Here is a 13,974-nt window from a genome sequence, read left to right on the forward strand (position 1 = left end):
GCCGGCAGTGAAGAGCGCCAGCTTCCCCGGCCCGCAGCCGCGCTCGGGCTTCGAGCCTCCCTGACGGCTTCATCTGCACGGCGTTACTTGGGATTGAGACAGAAGACTTTTCACATCTTTACTGGACACTGACATTCGTAAATGTTCGTGCTTTTTGCTTAATTTTCTGTTGAGTAGTTCGGTTTTCTTGGATATGTAAAAGTTCTTTGTATATCAAGTAAATGACTTTTTTTCCTGTCATGTGTTCTGCAAATACTTTCCCACTTTTCCTCTGTCTTTTGACTTTTTTTTTTTTTTTTTTTTTTGCGTTTTGCCATACATAATTTAAAAATCTTTATATGGTAAAATCTACCAGTCTTTTCTTTCATAATGTCTGTATCTTTGAAATAGCTTTTAAACTACCTAAATGCTTTTCTCCTGGTTTTATCAAGCTATTAGTGATGTATGTGATTGTATGAGTTGAAGGAGTACAACATAATGATTTGGTGTATGGGCGTATTGTGAAATGATCACCACAGTAAGACAGTTACCATCCAGCGTTCCCATAGTTACAGATCGCTCTGTGTGTAGCTGTGGACTCTGAGGTGTGGTGTGTCCTTCAGAAGAGGTGAATTCAAGAGCCTCCTATGTCACTATCTTGGACCCTTCTCTCTCTAAATGCGCTTAGAAATTTATTTTGGGATATTAAGTATTTCTTTGAATGTCCTTAAAAAATAATTAACCTTGTTGCTGTTACTTTGGAGTGTCATAAATTAGTAGTAGGCTTTTAACCTGAGTGCCTAGACACTAACTTAATTGTGAGATCAAGCCACGTCATTTGGTGTTGAAGAAAGTACTTCTCTTCTGAGCTCATGCAAAACGTGCTCCTTAAAGAGCATCCTCTGATATGTCTGCAACTGTTGCTTTGATAAGGACTTTTTTGTGCAGCTTTTCATAAAAAGGCTTCTTTTGTATAAAGTGAGGTATGTTACCAGTAAGGCTTAACTTAGCTAAGGTTTCCCAATCTTACTTCTTTCTCCTTTCCTGCACCCTGCCTGTCCTCCCCCCCCCCAACCCCCAAATTACTGGGGGCAGTTTCTTTGAAGACATATCAGGTCATGTGTGTATATTTTCAACAAAACAGCTTTGAAAAAAGAACATTAAGTCTTCTTAGTCTAAATTTCTTTCTGTCTAAAAGAAAGCTTGTGGAAAGGGTTGACCCTTAACAAGTCAGAACAAATGTACATGAACTCCACATAGGATCTTTTTGACTGCGTTTATTAGCAATGGGACGTGGCCAGTTGTCGATGTTTCGTTAAATAGGATGGCAGTGTTTTGCAGATAGCGTCATTTCTAAAAGTCTTGCCTGTAGCAATCAAGTTTGACCTTCAGACATTCTCTTTAAGTAGAGAAGCAGATGCTGAACAGCCTAGAACCAGTCGGACTTGGATTTGAATATGGGGACCTGCGTAAAATGGGGAAATGGCACCTTGTTCTGAGGATTAAATGAGATAACCAGTGTCGTACCGAGGACATGATGGATATCCAGACATTGTAGGTGTCTTCTTTCTTTCTTGCTCAGACCCACAGAGACATCTCTGCCTAAAGGCACACACAACTACGTGCTTTTTCTTCCATTACAATCATCTACTATGGGCAAAGCATTAGGAAACCCAAAAATGCACAAGTCCCAGAGCTAGCCGTGGATAACTTTAGAATCTAATGAAAAAAGAAAATAGGTACACAAGGAACTTCAACTCAATTATTAAACATCTTTTTAAAGGTTATATGAGAATGTGCTTTTAATAGCACTGCACCAAAGGAAAGACCATAGAGGGATGAATGTCACAGGGCAGGTGACAGGATTTCCCAATCATAGCTGATATCCACAACCATCGGAGGAGTTTCTCCCTGTCTTTCTCCTTCTCTCTCTCCTCAGTTTCTCTTTTCATTAGTGTCTAATATAAAACAAAGTGTGATAATTATCAGAGAAGCATCTTGGGCCATTGACAAAATGTTTTATCTTTATAACTACCCATTTCAACATTGTCATCTTACAGAGAAAGAAAATGAGCTCAGGCCTTATTCTAGACACCGAATCAAAATCTTCGGGGGTAAACCCAAAAGTTAATATAAAAAACAAAACAAAACAACCCACATGTCCTGATAATCCTCAAGGTGTAAGTACCAATAGTGTTGGAAAATTAGGGAAAGGGCATTTTTTTTTTTTAAAGATTTTATTTATTTATTCGACAGAGATAGAGACAGCCAGCGAGAGAGGGAACACAAGCAGGGGGAGTGGGAGAGGAAGAAGCAGGCTCATAGCGGAGGAGCCTGATGTGGGGCTCGATCTCAGAACGCCAGGATCACGCCCTGAGCCGAAGGCAGACGCTTAACCGCTGTGCCACCCAGGCGCCCCAAGGAAAGGGCATTTTAAACAAACAAATGACAAAAAATGCCCATAGGAGATACTGTAGACGTTTTTGGTGAACTCAAGGGTATTTGAAAGGAAGTTTTTAAACTGTAAAAAGCTTTGCAGATGTGAGTAGTATTTATATTGAAAATATCCATTTTTCCGATGTATTTACTTTTTGCTTAAGAAAATATTGTTAGGACCCTTTGGGAGGGAAAAAGTGCTTAGAACCTGTTGGAATGACAATTTGCTTGTATTGAGTCTGACTGTTTCAAAGAACAATGGCCTCTTAGACAAAGTACAACAATGTTCAACTGTTTTTCTGCTTGTAATGCAAGAGAAAGCACGTAGTTGTGTGTGCCTTTAGGCAGAGATGTCCCTGTGGGTCTGTGGCGGCCCCTACATGTAGAGTGTGATTTGTTCATAACTGAGGTGCCTGAAACAGTGATTTTGTTGTTGTTTTGTGTTTTTTTGCGAGTTCCTCATGTCAAGTGGATTTTTTCTTGTTTTTAGATTTTAAGACCTATTTTCCTTAATAGTCTAAGAGAATATATTTCATAAGAAAGAAATGGAGATTTTTCTCATGTCTTTAAATACCAAGAGGTTCTTCTTCTTAGCCTGTTATGCCCTGTTTTGCCTGGGGAGAAGTGCTAGGGGAGAGAAGAGCCGCAGCGCCGTTGTCAGCCTGCGCCTCATTCCCACAGTCACAAGCAGTGTCACTGCGAGTTACGGAGAATATGAGAAACTGACATGGGTGGACTTGAGAGTGAATGTGTTTTCTCATTGCTTTCTGAGGGAAGGTTCCTTGCGCTGTTGTCATTCATTCATTCGCCTCCTGCACCAGTCCTTGAGATCCCCCAGAGCTGAGGCGGCTGGTCCCCGCTTTCCTAAGTGGTGGTGCTAGCCCCCCGCTGTCCGTTGATGCCCTCAGCCCTCCGCCATGAGTGGCTGCGGAACTGCTCGTGGAAGAGGATGCCTTCCACCAGACCCTCGGGGATGCTGACCGGATCTCGATCCAGGGGATTTTTGGAGAAACTCAGAGCCGTTCTTTTCTAATAGAGGGATGCCTGTGCCATTAAGACACGTTTTTTCCTTCCCTTAAACCACAGGGTACCCTGTGCTGTTTCTGTGTCTGCACCCTCATGTCCTTCAGGGTCTCCCAGGTGCCCCTCCAGACCTTTCCATGCGGGGTGCCACCTGGCCCTGTAGCACAGGCAGCGTGCACCCGCCCGTCTCTTAGAACCTGGAGCTGTCACCTGCTGAGGCCCCGAGTTTTGCTTTTGTTTTTGTTTCTCTTGTAAACTTGGAAGATCTCTGTTTGATATAGCTTTGGTGTGTTTGTCCTGAGAATTTAAATGTGACATCAAATGGAAGATTCAAGTCTGTGTTGCTAATATGAAATTTTAATTTTTCTTTACAGGTCAACTTTGTAGTGTGCCAACTCTTTGCCTTGCTAGCAGCCATTTGGTTTCGAACTTATCTACGTTCAAGCAAAACTAGCTCTTTTATAAGACATGTCGTTGCTACCCTTTTGGGCCTTTATCTTGCACTTTTTTGCTTTGGATGGTAAGTAATTATTTTGATTATATTTAAATGAAGACTTTGGACATCTTTGTGATTGAGGGTGTACAAAGATACATTATGTGGGTTTTGTTCTTTACGTGTAAAGTTTCATAGTTTTAGTTTTAATAGGAAAAAATAAAGCGTGGAGAGTGGGCTCTGTCTCTTCAGTTTGGGCCCAAGGGCAATTTACTATTTATAATGTGTATGAAATAGGACAGATGAAGAAAAAAGACATACAAACATTTCCTTCTGTCCTGAGTGGTTCTCTTCACCTATTTTGCACATCTTTTATGCCAAGACAAATAAGCCACTTAAAATAGTATTTTCTTCCCGTGAAAGTGGTTTTTAAGAGTCTGGTACAGCTCAGTGATGGAACTCTATTACCATTTTTTTAGATTCTTCCATTAGTAAAAATAGGTTTTTTTGTTTGTTTTTGGTGGGGAAGAATTCTTTAGGATAGAAAGCTTTTATTTATGACCCTTCAGATGTGTGTGTTACCTTCAGTTAGCTCCCTTCTCAATTGTCAGGGCTTCCCGGCAAGCTTTAGATACAGAAACAGCTTCCTCCCTGTTTGCTGCAGGTGACTGGTCGGGTGACAGAAGCAAATCAGGAGAAGAGCACACAGTCTTGCCAAGCAGCAGAGACTCTCGGTGGAAGGGCTTCTTTGTGATTTCTTCTGCACTTTCCTCTTTAAGTGAGAGCTTATGCTGCTTGCTCATTGACGGTAGTGTTAACACCCTCACCGCTAAGGCTTTGTAGGTGTGCCCTCCGTGGACTCTGGTTTGAGATGAAAATTCCCTGAGACGGGGGAATGCACTCACTGGCTCTGTGACTTAGTAGTCCCCGCCGTGGGCTGTAGGACCTGCGGGACTTCGATGATGTCCCTGTGTTTGTGTGAGGATGTTATTTTTGATTCTTGTGAGAGTTGGAATATACTGGTGTTTCTTAATCTAATTTGTGGCTCTAGCGTTTGCAAATGTTTCCTAGCAACTAATGAAAAATCAATCAGGGATCATTTATTCAGCCTCTCCCATATTACCATGTGGCCAGTCCTCTGATGGGCGCTGCCTGTGGAAGGGTATCTGGTCCTGAGACTTGGAGCTGATCTCTCAGTGCCCACGTGTGGGCTTTTCCGCTTCCTTGTGATGACAGATCTGTAGCATCAGAGTTTTCCTGGTTTCCTCAGGTGATTCTCTTTAAATTCCTTATAAGTCATCTGGGGGTAGTGAGTATGTGTGTGTGTACATATACATACTTTTTTTATTATGCAACTTTTCAAATGCAGACATACAGAGAAAAACGAACCCTTATATACCCATTACCCAGCTTCAACCGTTTTTAAAATTCCACCATTCTTATTTATTCCCCAGTTATTTTTCTGAATTAATTAGGATTATATCCCAGTCTACATATTTCACCCTTAAATGCTCCAGTATTTGGTGGATACATTTCATTTATTTATTTATATATTTATTTATTATTTATTTTAAAGATTTATTTATTTATTTATTTTAAAAGATTTTATTTATTTATTTGACAGAGAGAGAAACAGCCAGAGAGAGAGGGAACACAAGCAGGGGAGTGGGAGAGGAAGAAGCAGGCTCCCAGTGGAGCAGGGAGCCTGATGTGGGGCTCAATCCCAGGACTCTGGGATCACGCCCTGAGCCGAAGGCAGATGCTTAACGAGTAAGCCACCCAGGCGCCCCACATTTTTTTATTCATTCATTTGAGATAGAGTGTGAGAGAGCACAAGCCAGGGGGAGGAGCAGAGGGAGAGGGAGAATCAGACTTCACGTTGAGCAGGGAGCCTGACGTGGGGCTCAATCCCAGAACCCTGGGATCATGAGCTGAGCCAAAGGCAGACGCTTAACCGACTGAGCCACCCAGGCGCCCTATTTTTTATTTTTTAATATATTTTTAAAATGTTGATTTATTTGAGAGAGAGAGTGTGTGCACTCATGTGACCAGGGGAAAGGGCATAGGGAGAGAGAGAGAGAATCCTCGGATAGACAGCCTGCTAAGCGGGGAGCCCAACATGGGACTGGATCCCAGGACCCTAAGTTCATGACCTGAGCCAAAATAAAGAGTTGGGTGTTTAACTGACTGAACCACCCAGGTGCCCCTGGGGGACACATTTTAAAGGGGGGTTGGGGAAGGCTTATAGTTCAGAGAGGCCAAGTCCAGGGACACCATTCATGTTGTGGTCAGTGTAGACAGAGAAAATTGGAATAGAAGAAGTATCTTTAGGGGTTGTGCCACACAGAGCACTGTGAAGGTGAACGTGTTCTCTCTCCTCAGGGCTCTGTACGGAGGAGGTGTTTTCTTGCTGAGAAGCCTTCTCAGATGCTTTATACACAGTGCCAGGAGGAACCTGACCTCATGTAATCCTTAGTACTTCAAATCATATGTGATCACCAGGATTTTTAAAAATAGGGTTCTCCGGTCTTTTGTTTTGTTTTTCTTGAAGAAGAAACGTTTTGGGAAGAGAAATTTTTTTTGTCTTCTCTGTTCCGGGTCTAAATAAGTCTTTGCTAATTGGAGTGAGTAGGGAAAGTAGAGTATCCTTTCAATTTGCAGTTTAGCACTTCGGTTTTTTAGGCTCCAAGTCAGTCATGTCTGCTATTGATTTTGACAACTTCACTTTCGGAAGGCATATGTTAGTACACTGTAAATGGAATTGATCATTTTACCTACTTCTATTTGGTCTCGGCCTTTCTTTCTTTCTTTCTTTCTTTCTTTCTTTCTTTCTTTCTTTCTTTCTTTTACTATCATCTGCAGGTTTATTTTAACTGAGAATTTGCTTATAGTTTTAATTATTTATCTAACTCTCTTCGATGACCATGAAGGCTAGTGGCGTAGAGCTTGGACTCTGAAGTCAGACCTGGATTCTGCTCTGGGAGCCTTGGGCAGGTAGCTCTGTTCCTCTGGACACGTCGTTCCAACCCTTTTGGCTTCACCTTCCTTGTCTGTGAAAGGCAGTCAGTGATCATGGTGAGAACTGAGAGATGTAATAGGACAGAGAGGAGCTTAGCACCATAACCAGCTCACTGTGAACCTGCAAAGTCACGCAGGGTCAAGACCATTGTCATTATTATCATCTGTCATTACCACCATCCAGTTGGCAGTCCAGATTGGGAATTTTCTGTTTATGCAATCTCTTTTTTAGTGCTTGTCACACAGTATTAACATAGTCTGTTACTCGTGTGTCTTCGCCTCTAGACTGCAAGCTCTCTGCTGACAGAGACTGTGTCCCACTGACTCCTTGTTTTGGTGCCCAGGACAGTGTCTGCCAGAAAGCACACACACACCCCCCGCACAGATCCGTTGAACAAGCGGGGAGGTGTTTCTCAACCTTTTTTAAACTTGTGTTCTTTTTTCTAAACATACGATTTATACCTGTGTTTACTGTGATTTGAAATTCAAAATAAGATGTGTTATCTAAAAAAACCCCGAAGTTTTGAGATAAAGGATTACTTTGTTCTCAAAGTCAGGCGGCTTGAGAGGCGGGATGCCAAGCCGGGATGCGCTGTCTTCGGGTCCCGCCCCGCCCCTTGAAGAGTCAGCTGGTCGGTGAGTTGCCCAGAAGGAAATCACTTGAGTTTTAATGTCAGTTAGGGTACTAACGAGATATGTGACTTTTGGACTTAGTTTCCTCAACTCTAAAACGATGAGGGTTGGATTATAGACCTTTAGGATACCTCTTATCTTGAGTTTCTACTTCACTAATAATACTTAATAGTTGAGTGCTTACTGTGTGCCAGACACCCCAGCCAACACCCTGCACGGATTCTCTCTTAAGCCTGGAAAATACTACGTGGCTCCTCTGTATTTATTATGCTCCTTTTACTAATGAGAGCAAGTGAAGTGGCTGCATGTGGGGGGTTGCGAAGAAAGTCACCAGTGCCATAAATGAGTGGAAAAGCACCTCGAGGCTTGTCGTGGCGGTCGATGACGCAGAGGAGAATGCAGATCTGCTCCATGTGGGCAAACTCGTACTGTCACAGGGACAAAGGCGGGTCAGCAGGAGGCTGGCAAAGTGTGATGTTGCACCCCGCAAGATTGCCGAGCACATTGTCTGAACGGTGGCACCGGGGAGTCTAGAAGGAACCGTGGCACCATTTGAGAAGTAAAACTCTTAGCTTCTAGAGTTGTTGTATACCCCTCAAGTTCCCTGGAAATTTACTCATATAAAAGGAAAAAGGTATTTCCCCAAGAGTCCTCAAAAAAATAGTTTGAAGACCAGTATGTTTAATGAGTTCTACTCTCAATTAACAAACCCTTAAAAGTACGTAGCAATCCTCTTCAGCATTTCCCCATTAACTCCGTTAGTGAATTGTTAATGCTGGCGACAAATAGGAGGTGGATAATTAATTAGAAAAGTGTGTGTTTTAATCATGTTTTTTAAGCTTCCTTCTGTTTCAGTTTATACTCATACATGTTTTTCTGCTTTCTCATGACTTTCTAGTTCTAGTAGTATTCCAGGCCAACATTGTTTCCGTGTGTGTTATGTGTGTGTTAGATAAGAGGGGGAGACAGACAGACGGAGTGACATCCTGTGTTCAGTGGGTTAAATAAGTTTCTTCTGTGGGCCTGGCCTGCCTTGGCACCTCTGTCTTATTTATAATATTTCTGTGGAAAAATTTATTCAAAAGTTTGAGTAACTTTCCCACATTGGAGATGCCTATTATTCTATAATGATTAGCTTAAAAAGTAATTTTAATCACAGATTAAGATCCTTATTTATATTTTAAATTGTGTACAATGGTTTGAAATTTTTTTCATAAATTACTCATGCCATCAAAGGGGAAAGGAAATTGTGAGTTTGTGTCTGTGTGCCCATGTATGCATAATCTTAGGGATGGTTTGGATTGAGTTTAAAACCAGAAATCCTAATCGTGTTTGCCTGAATTTTGTGAAATGAATGGATAAATTAGTTCTCTCATTTAATGGTGGATTTCCGCATTAGAACACGAGGAAATTCTGTGCTACTTCAGCCGGAATGTTTTACAGATGGATGACTGCAAACGAAGAGGTAGAAGGTCATTTGATTTGAGCCATCATGCTTTCGGAATAGATTTGGGGGTACCTGGTTTTCAGTCAGCACTGTTATTTGGTACTTTCTGTTGCTTTGTGAGAAATAATTTTAGGTATTTGGGAAAACAACTAATGTTCTCTCAGGACTATTCTGAAATCCAGATTTATTACTCCTTTTCCTCATTGTGCCTTGAGTTATGGAAAAAGCTGTAATCCTTGAGCTGCATAACCCCACAGCACTTTCATGTAGCTAGGAGACGGGGAAAGCCAGGGCACTGAGGGTGCCTTTATGGGGCTCCATTTTATTTTTCCAGCTTCTCTGGGGCTTGTGATATGGGACCCCCTCTAGGGTGTTCACAGAATTCTAGGCTGAGAAAGTTAGATTCCTTACTTTTTATCTGAAGATGTTCTATGTGATACGTAAGCACTTTGTGGCCTCAGTGGTCTCATCTTGATGACTGTGAATGGGTACCCCTCTTCTAACAGCACTCTTACTTTTTATAGGTATGCCTTACATTTTCTTGTACAAAGTGGAATTTCCTACTGTATCATGATCATAATAGGAGTGGAGAACATGCACAAGTAAGTGTTCCTCTTTATTCCCATATCAATATGTATTTCCCTGTAATAGAATTAGATCAAAATACAATGCTGTTACATTAAAAATTATTCTAAATTGTGATAATTTTCTCAAGAAGAGCTGTCATAAATTACTCAGTAGAACTCAAATTTCAGCCTTGACAGGCCTCATGCACCTCTTACCCTTGCCAATGACATAAACTCAGCGCTGTACCAAGAAGATCTGGTGATTTATTCACATATACTGAAGGGCATGAAAAATTCTTTTCTATACTCAAGATCTTCCAATTGGACTAAGAACAGGCTTTCTCAGCCTCGGCACTGTTGACATCTCAGGCTAGATAATTCTGTGATGTGGGGGCTGCCCTGTGCACTGTAGGGTGCTGAGTGGCGTCCCTGGCCTCCACCCACGAGGAGCGAGTAGTGCCTCCTCCCCTGCCCTCTCCAAGTTGTGACAACCGTGAACGTTTCCAGATAGTTTCACATGTCCCTTGGGAGGCAAAACAGCACAGTCATGTCATGTCTGTTTTCTGAATATAGTGTGGTACCTACGAGTTCTGAGGAAGCATCTGTTGAATGAATGAATGAACGAGTGAGTGAATGGGTGAGTGGTACTATGATTCCTGCATGACAGCAAGACCTTTCCCGGTCGTCTCCTGAAGCTCTTGCTTCGGGGCCCCAGCCTCTGCCTCTGTTAGAGCCCCTGAGCTCCATCTCAGGGCTGCCGTTACGGTAGCCCTGTATCCTCTTCAACCTGCAGCAAAGTCCCAGACCTCATTCTTGAACCTGGACATCTGTGCTGGGCTTTACTTCATCTCGGTCCCCAGGGAGAGTGGAAGGGGGGGGCAGAAAGGATGGGAATGGGAGGATGGGTGTAGGCTGTAGAAGAGGAAGGGGAGTAGAAATGTGTTTTGGGCATCCTCCTGGAGTTAGGAAAGCGTTTTCCCTGGAGAAGGCAGCACAGTGTGGCTGGGCTCTGTGCTGTTCCGATGTGCAAAACAAGCTTTTGTAGACGGGCGTGGGAACCTAAGCACCCTTCACGTCAGTTTTTTGTTTTCTGACTTTTCTATGGGAAACCTTGTTTTGAGTTCTAAAAATTCTCAGACTTCTGGAACACAGCACAAAGGAACTGCCATTATTTAAAATTCAAACAACAGAAATGTGGGGTGGTTAAAACAGAAAGAGTAGAAAATCCCCTTAGCCTAGAGAAGTTAAGCTGAAGTATTTTCATTATAAATTGGCAAGTAATTTTCAACAAAACAGATGACCTAAAGGAAAAATGTAAAAGGTGTAGATATATCCAGTAAAACCATACCTGTCTAATGGGCTTCCAGGCTGTGGATGGCGTTATGTTGTCAGGAGGTAGGAAAGTAGTTTTAAACTTACCATTCTGGGGCGCCTGGGTGGCTCAGTCATCAAGTGTCTGCCTTCGGCTCAGGGCGTGATCCCACCTTTCTGGGATCGAGCCCCGCATCAGGCTCCTCTGATGGGAGCCTGCTTCTTCCTCTCCCACTCCCCCTGCTTGTGTTCCCTCTCTCGCTGGCTGTCTCTCTCTCTGTCAAATAAATCAATAAAATCTTAAAACAATAAAATAAAATAAACTTACCATTCTATTGCCTCGCCTCTCCTCCGACTTGAACAAACATATCTTGTATGCCACAGTGTTTCCAGAAACTTGAAGATCATGGAGATGTGGTCCTCACCCTCTGAAATGCATTGTTGGGTTGGAGATATTAAGACAGTCAGTCACACAACAGATATCTGTTAGCTGATGCTGGGATCCAGTGATGGGTATAAGGACGTGCTCTGTCTTATTGTCAAACTACCGGTCACACTGTGATGAGTGTTAGAAAAGAAGAATAGGCTCAGGGCTGGGGAAGCATAAAGGAGGGAGCGACAAGCCGGGAAGGTAGTAAAACCCAGGCTCTATGTGTATCGGCCATTTACTGTATGTCCAGTAGAATAAAACAGTTGGGAACGGAGTACAGATATTTGATGTTAAGTAGAAATTATGCTAACATATATTTTTAAGAATTGAGAAATATTAACACATGCTTTCCTCAGATGCCGCCTTTATTGATGTTTGAAATTGAATAGCAGGCTAGGTCATGGGAAAAGATGGAATGCAAACTCTGCGTTTCACCCGGTGGCCTTAGTGGTTGACTAGATGAGTACAGGTTTGGAGTCCTGGGGATATGGGTTTGAATTCAAACTCTGCTAAATTTTCATTAGCTTTGGGACCTTGGCCAAGTCAATTAACCTTTTTGGGCCTAAATTGGATTAAACCAGTGACTCCGCTAAGGAGCATGTGCCTACCTGCTTCATACTCGGGGTGTCCGAGTAAGCTTTTGTTTGCATATAGGGTTTGGCTAGAAGAAGAGGTGTTCAAAATCTGGATGAGATGTTTTCAGAAGTCATTCTTAGTTACACGTATTTTGGTGATTTTTTTTTTTTCCCCTCCTGATGTCAAGTCAGAGCTGGGCCATCACCCTGACTGCCCTGCACTATAATTCATCTTTTCTTCTTCCCAGGACCTAAACTCCTTGGCAGGGATCTTTTATTTTTTAATCCCATGGTTGAGTGTATAGATGATAGAAACTCTCAGTAGGTGAGGTCATCTTTTCTGTTCTGAATGAGTATTTTGTTTTGCTCTTGAGCCTTTTTTTTTGATGTTTTTTAGTTTGGTATTTCCAAACATTATATTCATTCCTGCGCTAGGCCTTGAATGGCGTGCGTGATGGGTTGACTTGCACTCTGGTGGTGTTTCCAGCTCACTTCCTCCTTGTTGGTCCCGTAGAGCCGCAGCCCTGGGAGTTGGGGTGGGGCTGGGGCAAGAAGAGGCAGCTGAGGCTGACCTGGCCTTGATCTCCATCCAGGAGGACTCCGAGGAGCGGGTAGCACAGGTCATGTCCACCTATTATCTGCCGGCTCTCATGAGACTCCTACAATATGGATTCCTAGACAAAAATGGCATTGGGAACTGCCTGAACTCTACTAGGAAGGAATGATGATCTCGGAAATGCCATCTGGCAGGCAGAAGCCTCAAGTCACTTGAAAATTTGTCCTCATGAAGTTAATTAGCAGCGGGTAGTGGCTCAGCGGGAACTCTGTGGGGAAAATATTAACTTCACTGAGAACAATCTCATGCTCCCATGAGAGGGAATAAAATGTGGCAGGAAGGAAACTGGACTCTTAGACTTTTTTCTCTTATGCTCTCTGTGGACCATGTTTGAAAGCTTTATGGTGGTTGGGGATAAGGGTACAGGTCCTTTCGGTATGGCTGTGCCAGAAGTTGAATTTCAGTTGGAAAACAGTAGTTCTAAAATCTATTTTTTATGTGATCTTATTTGTATAATAGTTTATGCTTCAGTAATCATTGTGTGTCAGTCACTGTGAAAGCCCATGCATTGGCCCTTATCCTAGCAATAGCCTTTGGAGGTAGCGTGGGCGACCCATCGAACAGGGAAACAGAGCCTAGTAAGTGATGGATCTGGGATTGGAACCATGTGTGTCTGCCTTTACCCAGGGCCCAGGCCTTTTACCTTTGCATTAGATTACTTCTAAGCATTAAGCATGATGATTATGAGCATGTGTCATTGAAAAAGAAATGTCCTAAACTGATTGAGAAGAAGTAATGAGAGCCAACAGGGTCCCCAACAAAGGCAGAGGTTTGTATGTGTTCATTACTCTTCCTTAGGACGAAGAGGCAGATACCTTTATCCGAAAAGATGCCGTGGCCTTGTGGCATATTGTGCTTAGGACCTAAGGTTTTTAAATATTCATAGTTCTCATAGAGAGGAAAACTGTTACTCGGTGATAGGTAATAGGATGTCTAGGTTCCGCTGGATTTCCGAAAAGTCTGGAGGACACATAGTGTCATTCCATTAAATCCTGAAGTCCGGAAAGGGCGTGATTCAGTTTCCTTTTTACCATTCAGTCAATTATAGTATCTCTTTTGGCGGTGTTTGAATTCTAAATTTTATTTCTATTTGTATACTGGATCTCTCTGTTAAGGAGGGTTAAGTCATCCTTGAGCAAATGAGGGAAGCTTTTTTTTCCCCGTAGGATTAAGCAAGGGTTTTTATACAAAGTAGGGGGATTATATTAATGTAGGGATGCTGATAAGACTGACACACATCCCTGGGTCAATAAAGGCATTACTTCGGGTGATGCTGTTCATCGGAATGTGCTGGAGTGAAGAGAAGTTTGTACAGGTTACTTGTGTAACAGGGTTCTGCCACATCAGGTCTGTCTAAAAATGTCAGATTAACAGCTAATACTCCAAATGAATCACTTAGAAAACAAAAGAGAGTTTTAGAGATATTACCCAATTAAATGAATATCCTTCTTGTTTTGGAGGTAACAATTCATATATTATCAAACATAACTGGATAGTTGTGATAATT

General features: G+C 42.5%; 1 protein-coding gene across 8 annotated transcripts in view; it reads left to right on the top strand.

Moving 5' to 3' along the window:
- Nucleotides 1-13,974, top strand: part of MBOAT2 (membrane bound O-acyltransferase domain containing 2) — a 121,882-nt gene that overhangs the window by 44,129 nt on the left and 63,779 nt on the right. For 3 of the 8 annotated variants that reach the window (XM_044390188.3, XM_026518533.4, XM_044390202.3), the window contains exons 2-3: nt 3,813-3,958; nt 9,494-9,571. The exons of 1 other annotated variant lie outside the window; for it this stretch is intronic. In XM_044390188.3, the coding sequence (XP_044246123.1) occupies nt 3,813-3,958; nt 9,494-9,571 (224 nt within the window). Of the gene's footprint in view, nt 1-3,812; nt 3,959-7,442; nt 7,526-9,493; nt 9,572-13,974 lie in introns of all 8 variants that reach the window. 4 more of the 8 variants (XM_044390193.3, XM_057309269.1, XM_044390204.3 and 1 more) reach the window with 3 other exon arrangements.

This window comes from Ursus arctos, unplaced genomic scaffold (genome assembly GCF_023065955.2).
Source record: "Ursus arctos isolate Adak ecotype North America unplaced genomic scaffold, UrsArc2.0 scaffold_8, whole genome shotgun sequence".
NCBI classification, from domain to species: Eukaryota; Metazoa; Chordata; class Mammalia; order Carnivora; family Ursidae; genus Ursus; species Ursus arctos.